Here is a 12,121-nt window from a genome sequence, read left to right as displayed (position 1 = left end):
CCCATTCCCCAAACAAGCAGCCTTACCTGGGCCTGATACATTTGGGACTGAAATATGATCAGCAAGGATTTTTTTAGTTTTTTCAATGTACAGTGAGGTTGAATGTTGATTATTTTTAATGATGTGTTTGCATTATGACAGACAGCACAACACCCCTCCCCTGCCCTTCATTTCAGCTAATTCCATTGTGTTCTTTTTCAGGAGTAAATTGCTTTTTTGCGCCCTTTTGTTGTACAATTTCTCTGCCATTTGAGGGCTGGCTGGCTGATGTGCTGGATGAGTGGGTGTAGGGCACCTTGTCTGCTCAGAGGCTGATTTCTGGCAGCTGCAGGAGGAGAAATGGGAGTCCCCAGGTCTGCTGGGGGTGCACAGTAGCTCTTCCCCATCCATCACGGGATGCTGAGAAGTGCTGGGAGCTTTCCACCACACTGCCACTCTCCTAGCATTAAAAAATCCTTACGTGTGGATCCTTCTGCTTAAATAATTAACTAATGGACGAGGCTGATAGCTCAGCACTTGCTGTAATTCTTGCAGAAAAAGCCCAGAGCAGTTTGTCTTGCCGTGGTGGAGGCCAGTTCCACCACCCTCAATTTTTCTGCTTGGCTGGGATGTAGAGTGGGAGAGAAACTCTGTGTTTCCCAGCAGTCCAAACTATATTTACACTGCAAAAAGCACAAAGTGGGGGCGGAAATAGAAATGATCAGGAAGCAAATGTTGTCTAAAGTGGGATTGCTGTGGAGCCTTGAATAAGATTGAATGCCTGTGATCAGCAAGATCTGGGAGGTTTATGGAGAGGCACAAGTGCACACATACAAAGGTGTGTCTGTGTCTGGTGGACGTTTCCATGCTCCGTTTTCTCGGATCAGGTGTGGGTTCCTTTGCAGTGTGGGTATGGAGGGAAGGGCTGAAGGTAATTCTCAGCTGTGCCTTGGCTCCTACTGTGGAGGGGCTTGGATGAGGTGCTGGATTCCCAAACCAGTGGCTGCCCGCCAGCACTGTGGACATTTGGTCGTGAGAGAGGCTTGAGGCAGCCTAGAAGAAATCCCTGGAGCACACGAGGTGTTGGGATTGAGTCTCCAGCAGTAATTGGGTTAAAGCCCTGCTCTTTTGGGGCTGCTGTGCTGGCTAACACAGGTGATTCATGGCACCTTCTGATATCCTGCTGTCCTCGTATTTAGGGACACCCCTGTGGTGCAGAGAGAGGAACCTTCAGGATATAAAGGTTATAAAATAGGTAAAAGAGGATGAATCCCTCTTTTTTTTCCTGCAGAAATAGAATCACAGAGTTACAGAATGCTTAGAGTTGGAAGGGACATTGAAGCTCATCCAGTCCCATCTCTGGGACATCTTCCACTATCCCAGGCTGCTCCAAGCCCAGTCCAGCCTGGCCTTGGACATTTCCAGGGATGGGACAGCTACAAAAAAAGTGCTACTGCAGTATCCCATTTTTAAAGCACCATTATCTCTCTATCTATCTATCTATCTATCTATCTATCTATCTATCTATCTATTTATCTATCTTATCTCTATCGCTCTATTTTTTTTTTTCTTTTTCCAGGTCTTGGTTTACAGCATCCATTTACAGTGCTCTGTTATCACTCACAATCTTGAGTTTATGGTATGGTAGGCTTTGACCCATGTCAGGCCTTTCTGGTTAATTGCTTGCTGTAGTTGTTTTTTTCTTACTGTACAAACGTTCTCACCTGTTTTCTGTAGGATCTATTTTAGTTTTAGTCACTTTGTTGCATTTTAAATGGGCAAAATTGGAATCAGAGAATCATTAAGGTGGGAAAACACCTCTAAGGTCATTGAGCCAAACTTCTAAGCTAGTTGTGGTAGTTCTGACTTCAAGTTTTTGATAGGAGCTCAGAACCTGTGTTTGCTTAAAATATTGTGGGGAAAATTAATTCTTTTGTCTTTTTAAATTCAAACACATAAGCCTAACACTGAAAAAAAATCCCCAGCAAAGAAACAGGTGAGGAAGAAGTAAGAATTCTAGGAAAGTTTAGGTTTGGAGAAGTGGTGAGTAGAAAAGAAATTAGAGGAAGCTAGAGAGACATGATGCAGCAGTCAGTAGTCACAAGATCTTGGGGGTGAAGTTTTACAGTAATGTATATATTCTTCAGAAGCATATGTTAACAAAACCATATCACCAGGTAAAATCAGACTTTCAGGTTCAGGTGGAGAAAAAATGTACACCAAAAAAAAAAAAAAAAAAAAAAAAAAAAAAAAAATTAAAATAATCTGGCAGAAATCCTTCAATCCTCTTGATGTGGATGTGTGGTCCCATTCTGCAGGTAAACGGGGTGCAGCTGCGTGGGAAGTCCCGGCGTGAGGCTGTCACCTTCCTCAAGGAGGTGCCACCCCCCTTCACCCTGGTGTGCTGCCGGCGGCTCTTCGGCGACGGCACCGAGTCCTTGGTGGACGAGCCCCCCGTGGCAGTGTCCCCTCCAGGGCAGAAGGTAACACTTCAACACTTCTCCTGTCACCCACTCGTGCAGAAGGACTGTAAATTTTTGGGGAAAATTCACGTGTTTTTCTGGGTTTGCGCGGGTTGGTCCTGAGGATGTTCGCTGGCCTGGGAAGACAAGGTGGGTAAATCACGGAGCTGCTTTGCTGACTCCACATCCCATTCATCATCCCCACACTTAATAGGTGAGTGAGAGCTCTGAATTACACTAAATCACATCCTTGCCACCATTAGCTGATTGCTTCTGAGCAGGTTTTTATAGAACTGGGGGGAAAAAAAAAAAGATTGAAACTTAAAAGTTTCTTTCTGTCGCAGGAGCTTTAAAGTCTCAAAGTAAAGCTTGACACTTGTGGTTGTTCCTGTTTGCAAAAGTATTTGCAGCTTGGCTTCTCATCTTTTCTGATTGCCTGGCCTTTCTATTAGCTGTCTGTGGTTAAATCTTTTATGCTATTTATTTTTTCCTTTATGCATCTAATGGGACAGCTGAAGTTCATCAACATGTAACAGGTTAGTAATATTCTAACAATTAATTAGACTAATACACGAGTATTTGTGTGCCAGGTTGGGCTCTGATGCTCAAAACATGTAGGCCTGTGCCCAGGGGACTACTCAAGGCAACAAGCTGGAGAAAACTATTCATAATGCTCAGTGAAGTTTTAATTCCATAAAAGGTCACATTTTAGGGCATGTATGCACCATTAATAATCAAAATATTGAAGGAATAATGTTCGTATAGAGCTGAGAGAATGGTATTTGAACCAGAGTTTTTATTTTCCAGGTGAAACCCGAGGAAGACTTTAATCCTGAGGAGGAAGAAGGGGAATTGGCATTATGGTCTCCTGATGTGAAGGTTATTGAGCTGGAGAAAGACAGAAATGGTTTAGGATTTAGCATTTTGGACTATCAGGTATGCTTTTCTGTATAACTAAATGCCAAAAATCCCTTTGATCCCTTGTCTTGCACGGTCCTTACAATGTTTAGTGATGTTGATTACTGGGTAATGGACTTGACACTTGGGCCTGGGAACTGTAGGGAAAAGTCATGTATTTTGGGGTCAATCTATAAAGTATGGAGTGTTCTAAACCTCTGATTGTTGGACATGATAAAGTGCAAAATCTTTCATCAAGCTGCTCCCCATAACTCTTGAGTTTACTGAGTAAATGTTGAGCAAGGTTGTTTTTCTGTTGTGTTTTGTTCTAACTTAGAATGACTTTTCAGCTGACAGAGTGGCAAGCAAAAGTTCTTGGGTATTAGTTGGAGATGATTATATTCTTAATTGTTAAACTTCTTAGAAATTAACAGACAAGTCTTTAGCTGGAGGGAAATGCTACTAAAATTAATGAATCCTTATTTCAAAACACTGGCTTCAATTAAATATGTAGAAACTCTCAAACTCTGTAGTCAGAATGAAACGTTCTTCATGTTTCTAGTCAACATAATATATTTTTTTAAACCTCCAGTCATCATATTTATAAGGAAATAAAATAGCTGGATCTCTCTTTATAATAATATACGCATCACATCTGAGTGCTGCCTAAACATTGTAGTTTAATGAAATGTGTTCAACTGTTGTACATAAATGTCAAGTGATATAAAATTCACTTTTTGATACAATAAGGCAGGAATTGGGAATGAATTAGAAGGAAAAAAAATACTTGAAGTATTATGCAAACCCATTAATTCTATATTTTAGAAGTGCGATTTAAGATTACTGAAAATAGATCCTGTTAGTCATTTTAGCTGACACATGTTGTGTTGCAGTGCCAGCTCTACTCTAGAGTTGCTGGGAGTCTTTACAGAGCAGTAATACACAGATTTGCTTTTAAGTTCTCATATAATCAGAATTAATGAAGGCTTTAATAGCAGGCTTTTTATTTACTTATTCGCAGATGCAAATACACGAGCAATGTTGTGGTACTTTCAGCTAAATTTAAATACATTCTAATCAATTCTAAATGAGTGGTAAACCACTTAATCTCAGATCTTTATAATTTCAAGATATTTATGTATAAAGTGTATAAAGTGTGTTCTTTTGTTTGGGGTTTGCCTCTTAGATCTTTTACACTTTTCATCATCTGCAGATTAATTTTTATAGAGAGATATCTGTGGCTGTGTGTGTGTTTATGTAAATACATCCATCACATCCTTGAGTGCAAGGCAAAGAAAATAAATAATTGTCCATGCTACAGTGGAAGCAAGAAAGAAAAAAAAGAACTAAACTGTATGTGGTTCCTGGGAGAGTGTTTGGAATTCTTAACACAGATTTGCTGGGAAGCACAGAACTACAGCAGTGTTTAATTGTGCCTTAAAGGACCTGGAGACCCTTTTTTAAAACATGAAAGGTGTTTTTTTTAGGCACATACTCTCTGTTTTACAAGAGAAAATGTAAGCTTTATAATGGCAAATGATATTGCTTGTGCTGTGTGTCCACTGCTGATCTTGCTCCATTTGAAAAACACAATTTAAAAAATATTTTTAGGTGTTCTTCAATGAAGATGGGTCTTGCCATGACCCATCTTCATCATCAGTGAGTGACCAGCCTTTCTAGGCTGCCACAGTGTTGATGGAGGTCGGGTGGGGAGGAAAATGCTTTTGAAGGGGAGATTTTCTTGGTAATTAACACAAAAGGACTGACTCTGTCCATGACAGAAATTCAAGGAAAGTTTGGTGTTGCATTCCCAGCTTGGAGGAGGTGATGTGACTGTCCTGGGTTTTTAAGATCCAATTATTCCTGTAGCTGTTGGCTGATACGACATTTTACTTTTCCATCTTAAATTTGGTTGCAGAGTTAGGTGTTGTGCTGAACACTCCTGTGGTATATAATTTATAATGTTTGCCAGTTTTGTTTCTCAAAACTGGCTGCATGCTCAGCATAAAGGGTGCTGTGCCTCAGTTGTCCTAAATGCTGTGCTTCCCAGGTCATGCTCTGGAAAACAGAATTAATAAAAATTCTTTGTGAGGCAGAATAGGAGTCTGAGTATGTGGAAAACTGAATGCTGAGATCGAGAAAATTATTACTCTGGCATATTAATTTTTAATGGGCTGTCTTTCTAATAATGTTTCATCTATCAAATAAATGATAAGCACATCCCAAGTGACTTGCAGGATATTCCCAGAAATGTACAAGCATAATTCCAATGCCTATATATTTTAATGAACTAATTACAAATTAATTATACCAATTATGCATAATCAATAGTATTTCTACTTTGTCCTTTGTTTTCTTTTGATTGTCTTTAGGGGTTTAAGCTTACAATAGAGCTTAAAAATTCCTTTTTTAAATAAGGTTCATAAAACTTTGGGGTAGAGTTACCCCTTTTGCAGGATAGTATTTATACAGGATATTCTTTGTCTTCCTGTGGTCTCCACATGTATTTCAAAAAGCCCTTTTTTTTCAGCAGCCTTTGAATGCTGTAATTTGTAGTTATGTTGTAGGAAGTGTAAAAATTTAGAGACTGCTGCTCTGCTGGCAGCAAGGTCAGTACTTGGCCAGAGGGGAGGTGGATGGGAAGCTGATCCTGTGGATTCCTGAAATGATGGATTTCACTGGATTTTTAAATTTTATTTAAATAAGAAACACTGAAGACATTTTACAATGAGTTCTTCTGTGTTTTTTATTTTGGTTTTTTTTTTGTTGTCATCACTGTGTTGGGACCTGGTGAAAGCTCCTAGGCCAGGCACTGCTTTTTCTTGGTGGTGCTGTGATGGGAAGGCTGCAGAGGTCTCCTGGCCATTCCAAAGCTGTGCTGCTGAGCCTTCTGGCCAGCTCCTCTGTGGAGTAACACACTCTGCCTCCCTTCATTTCCTCCTCCTCTCACTTGGAGAGGTTGCTCTGCCTTTCACCTCTTCACTAACCTTTATGTGGTGCTGCTGGCACAGGTGGTGCCAAGTGAGCTCTGGTGGGGAGGGAGGGACCCAGGACCTGCTGGTGGAGTGATTTGGGATCAGCTGGGATGGAAAGGAGCTGCAGTGAGTTCATTTTGTGTTCTTTGTCAGCAGACCTGAAAGTATCCAGCCTAACAGTAAATTTGTCTAGCCTGGAACTGATCACAGAATCCCAGAATGGTTTGGGTTGGAAGGGATCTTAACTCTCATCCAGTTCCAAACCCTGCACCTTCCACTAGACCCAGTTGCTCCAATCCCCATCCAGCCTCTTGGCAGAGCTAAGCCATTGTTTTTGAGACCAATCCCTTTTTCTTAGAAAGAAATTGCAATGTACATTATCAAGTTAAAACAGAGAAGAGATGCTGTCTAAAAACAACTGTGACCCCAGGGCATTTAGAGCAAGAGGAAAGAAAAATCCCAAAAGACTTATAGAGAAAATGAAGAGATCCCAGCAGGATAGAAGGTTTTTTGAGCCCTGAAACAGTGTTTACCAAAGACCTGATGTGTTGCAGGCCAATAGATTCTGTCAGTAATGTTTTACAGAAATATTGGAAAAACCACAGGTAGCTGAATTGCAGATTTCTTGAGGCAGTATTGACCAGAAGGTAACTTGAATGGTCTGATGAGCTTTTATCAAATTAAACAAAAAGCTGAATGGACTTTATGTGGAGCTTAATTTACTGTGCTTTGAAGTCAGAGTCTTTTTAAAGCAGCTGTTTCAGAGTGCATGAAACTGGAGAGGGTGAGGGGTGCAGCGGGGAGGTTTGACATTTTACATAACTCCTGGGAAGGACTGGGAGATGCTGTTTCTCCCTGTCTGTGCTGAGAGATAAGTCCCCAGTGCCTGCTTGCTCTGGCACAGTCCAGCTGCCCTGGAGAGCTGTCTGGCTGAGGAACTCATGGACTCACCTGCTCCAAGTGAAGCAGAAAGAGGCATTTCAGCACTCAGGAGCTTCAGGTTACCCTGAGCCAGAGGAGCAGCATGAATTGTGCCTGCCTGGGTCAGTGCTCCAGGGATTTTCCTGTGCTCTAGCAATAGGGACCCCACAGCTGCCTTATTCCTGCCTTCCCTTTATTATTAGTAGCAGTTTTTCGTGCTGTAGAACTGTAGAACTCTTTTGCTGCACATTCAGCAGGTTATGTTTTGTCCTTCTCCCAGGGAGCATGGGAAACAATTGTTTTCTCTTTTCTAACGAAATCACTGCATAGTCATTCACGGCAGGAAGTGAAGCAATTTAAGTGTCTCCAAATATCTTTCCTCTTTTCTTTATGCCCCAAACAGGCTCCAGATGTAGAGTTACGAAAAAAAAAAAAGCAAACTGACTTCTTATTTGTAGAAGGTGGTATTCAAGTAGATTATATATATATATATATATATATATATATATATTTTTTTTTTTTTTTTTTTTTTTTTTTTTACTTTCTTAGTCTGTTCAGCAGCGAGATGCAGGCTGGAATGCTTTGACAAGTTGCTGGCTAAACGTTTGCCCTCTTGTGATAATTTGAGCTTTGTCTATTCTTGTGATAAGTTTGTTATGAACAAAGAAGCATATTCATGTCTTTGTTAAACACATTTTCACCTGATCATGTGATGGAAACCTGTGGCTTACTGGCAAAAGCTGCACAGCTGTATTAAAAAGCATTTTTACAATGGCTATCAGCTTGGTACTGGGAAAACTGATAAAGGCAGCTTTTCTCCCATCTCTACAACCCATCCACATTCATTAACATCAAAGTTCTGTAAGCCTCAGTACCAACTGTGTTGGTACTCATCTCACGGAGGATTTGCTTCTCTCCCCCTATGGGAAAGTTCTACATCCTTTAAATCATATTAAGCTGCTTCATGTGTAAAATAACTCTTAATAGTGTGTCATGAATTGAATTCAGTGTAGCTTTTTGAAAAATTCTCTTGGAGTTCAGCTTAAAAAGTACTTTCCAGGACCTAAGAGCCGGTGAATGCAGTTGAGCACATTCCTGGAGAAGTTTCTGAGGTGCTCACGATTAGTGGATTCCAAAACCTGCAGTACTAATGCCTTGGGAGAGCAGAGACCACTTTAATAAGAAATCAAAGAGATTTCTGTGTATCTCACACGAAAATACAGACAGACCCACTTGGAAGAGATCTGGAGGCAGGAAGGCACATTAGGGGTTGGGTATTCCCTGACTTTGGGCTGGAGGGGACCATCAGCAGGACTCTAAATGACAAGTTAGGGAGGAATCTCACAGAGTTATTCAGGTTGGGAAAGACCTGTGAGACCTTTCAGTCCAGCTGTTCCCATCAGCACTGCCAAGGCCACCAGTGCCCCGTGTCCCCAAGTGCCACATCCACAGGGATTTTAAATCCCTCCAGGGATGGGGACTGCTCTGGGCAGCTCTGTCAGGGCTGGACAGCTGTGGAATCCTCTGCTGCAGACAGCCTTTCAGGGAAGGAATTTTTCTTTGTAGCCAACCTAAACCTCCCCTGGTGCAATTTGGGCATTCCCTCTCCTCCTGTCCCTGTCCCTGGAGCAGAGCCCGACCCCCCGGCTGTCCCCTCCTGGCAGGAACTCTGCAGAGCCACAAGGTCCCCCTGAGCCTCCTTTTCTCCAGGCTCAGCCCCCTCAGCTCCCTCAGGGATTCTCCATTCCCTTCCCAGCTCCCTCAGGGATTCTCCAGCCCCCTCAGCTCCCTCAGGGATTTTCCAGCCCCTTTCTGGCTCCCTCAGGGGTTCTCCAGCCCATTCCCATCTCCCTCAGCCCCTCCTGGGGCTCCAACCCCTTCCCAGCTCTATTTCCTTCTCTGGACATGCTCCAGCAACTCAATGTCCTTCTTTTTGTGACCTCAGAATTCCAGGTACCTCAGCAGTGCCCAGCACAGGGGACAGACCCTGGTCCTGCTGCCACACCAGTGCTGACAAAAGCCAGGCACCATTGGCCTTCTTGGCCATCCAAGCCGTGCACAGCCAGGTTTTCCAGGAGAACGCTGTGGGAAACGGCGTCAAAGGCTTCACAGAATTCCAGGTAGACACATCCACAGTCTTTCCCCCATCCACACTAACAGGTGTTGTGGTTTTGGCTGGGATAGAGTTAATTTCTCTCCTAAGTAGCTGGTGCAGCGCTGTGTTTTGGATTCAGCATGAGAACAATGTTGATAACAGGGTAATGTTTTAGTTGTTGCTAAGTAGCGATTACTCTGAGTCAAGGACTTCTCTGTTTCCCATGCTCTGCCAGTGAGGAGGAGCACCAGAAGGCAGGAGAGGTGATCTGAGCTAGCCAGAGGGATATTCCATAGGATATCATACTCATGATATATGGTTTATATGATCTACAAATGGGGGGAGTTGGCCAGGAGGGGTGCATCACTGCTCAGGAACAGGCTGGGCATCAGGATTTGTGCACCACTTGTTTTTCTCAGGTTTTATTCCTCTCTCTCTCTCTCTTTTTGTTATGTCCCTTTTCATTATATTTATTGGTATTAGCATTGCTATTATCTTTGGCTTTATTCAGTTATTAAAGTGTTCTTCTCTCAGCCATGGGTTACCCCAGCCAAACCCAGGGCAGCAGATTTTGGCTGAGCAGGACCTGCCTTTCACAAAGCTGTGCTGATCCCCAGATCAGCATTCAGTAAAGGACAGAGATTTTCCTAATCCCTCCTTTTGCTATCTTCTAGAGCAAACTGTAGGAGCATCCCTCCTGTCCCTGTGAGCTGCAGCAGCTCTGGACAATACCTGAGTTTGCAGAGAAACTGGAGTATTACTGAAAACATCTGTTTTTCTTTGCTTTGTCACATATCCACGAAATAAATGCTGAGCAGTATTATTGCTATTAACCTTTAGAAATGTTTTCCCTTCTTCCCCCAAATTCTCCAATCTGGTTGTTCTTTTTCATTTCCTGCTAGAAAGAATAGCTTTTAATAAAAACAAAAAACCCCAAACCAAAGAAATTCATTATTATTCCACAGATGTCTTCTGCCTGCGAGAGAAGGCGAGAATTTAAAGGGACAAAACTGTAGCTGGGTTTTCTGTTAACCACTTGGTAAATCTCAGCCAGGCTGAGATAATGTGGATGAGGCTGGAGGAAGCTGTGCTGGCCTGGCAGTGGGCATGTGGAGATGATGGAGCAGTGGGTGTGGAAGAGCTCAGCCCAGACAGCTCAGAATTTGTTCTGAAATGATGAGATTTGAGGTATATGGTGGTGCTGATGGATAAGCATGAAGCATCCTGAAAACTCATGGAAGTTATGAGATGTTCTGTTTTCTTAGTACCTCACCCTGCTGGAAGATGCTGCTCCCCAAATCCAAGGAATCCTGTTGTGCGTGGGATTTTCTGTCTGTTCTCAATGTGATTCACTGTGGCCTTAAAATTCTCTGCAACCTTTCTGCCAACCCTCCTACCTGCTCCTTCATCCACCCTGTTCCTCATCCCTGGAAGTGTTCAGGGCCAGGCTGGATGGCATTCTGAGCACCCTGGGATAGTGGAAATTGTCCCTGCCCATGGCAGAGGCTGGGATGAAATGAGCTTTAAGTTCCCTTTCAACCCAACCCAGTCTGGCATTCTGTGATTCTTTGGGCCAAATCACTGTTTGCAGATCCTCGATGCATAAAACCCAGCCTGTCCTCTGTCCCCACTTTTATTTTGCAGCTTTTTCTGCAGCAAGTCTTCGATAATTCATGTGTTTGCTGTTTGTGAAGCAAGGTTTTCATGAAGAGGAGAGCTCTGGTTTGTGTAAAATCACATCCTGCACTTCCTCAGACTTTTACCTGTGCTGAGGCTGGCTCACCTCACTGATGTAAGTGCTGCTGGGCTCTCTGGTTGGATTTTGAGTTCAGGAATTCTTTGAATCTGAAAGCTGATCAAACCCACAACCTTTGTTAGGACCCACTGAGCACAGGCTGTGTAGGTGATACCATTTATACTTTTTTCCCTTGGCTTGTTGGTATTTTTTTCTTCTTTCCCACACATCTCTATCCCTTCTTTATCTCATCACACAGTGGCTTTCCTCCACTTCCTTATGAGTTCAGGGATTTTTTTTTTTCCTTATCTCTGTGGCTTTTCCCTGTAGTCAGCACTCAGTGTGTTTTTTCTGGAGCTGGAAAAGTCTGAAAGTCTAAGATATTAAGAGAGTCTAATGAATGTAATCCCTGAGACTTTAGCTCTGTCGAGAGCAAATATGAAAGGCGGATAAAACCTTAGATGGATTGAGAAGTTTGATAAATTAAAAGATAGCGACAGGCACCTGAGTCCAGTGCACGGTGACACCGAGAACGCCCAGGGCCGCTGCCTAGCTTTGGTATTTTTGTTTGGGAAGAGCAGGAGTGTCAGAATCTGAGCTATTGATGATCCCAAAATTGTAGAAAGTCTCTGTCTGTCAGCCCCACTGCCAAAGCAGAAGCCATAATTGGTCTGTGCTGGTTCCAAGGTTGTTTATTCTGTTTATCTCTCACATTTTCTGCTGCCCTGCCCAGCTCTGTCCTGCAGGGCAGCGTGTGGGGCTCTGCCCTCAGTGGGATGTGACAAACATTAAATACCAGAAACTCCCTGGGCTGGATTTACAAGAACGTGCCAATATCTGTCACCTACGTTGGACAGTGTGTCCCCAGCCTGAACCAACAGAAAAATGCCAACACCACAGTGAGACATGGAGGGCATGAAGAAGGAGAAAAAGGACAAGGCACACCCAATTTCCTCCATCTTGTCCCCTTTGGACCCCTTATCTAGAATCCTAAAATTTTACTTTTGCACCTGTGCCACACTTAATTATTACTTATATCAAATACTTGGAGCTGGTA

General features: G+C 42.8%; 1 protein-coding gene across 1 annotated transcript in view; it reads left to right on the top strand.

Annotated features, from left to right (window-relative positions):
- Nucleotides 1–12,121, top strand: part of PATJ (PATJ crumbs cell polarity complex component) — a 134,416-nt gene that overhangs the window by 24,415 nt on the left and 97,880 nt on the right. The window contains exons 14-15 of the mRNA XM_021542668.2: nucleotides 2,298–2,462; nucleotides 3,249–3,377. Coding sequence (XP_021398343.2) covers nucleotides 2,298–2,462; nucleotides 3,249–3,377 — 294 coding nt within the window. The remainder of the gene's footprint in view (nucleotides 1–2,297; nucleotides 2,463–3,248; nucleotides 3,378–12,121) is intronic.

Source organism: Lonchura striata, chromosome 9 (assembly GCF_046129695.1).
Source record: "Lonchura striata isolate bLonStr1 chromosome 9, bLonStr1.mat, whole genome shotgun sequence".
Taxonomy (NCBI): domain Eukaryota; kingdom Metazoa; phylum Chordata; class Aves; order Passeriformes; family Estrildidae; genus Lonchura; species Lonchura striata.
The sequence above is the reverse complement of the archived record's forward strand: the minus strand, read 5'-3'. Positions and strand labels throughout refer to the sequence as shown.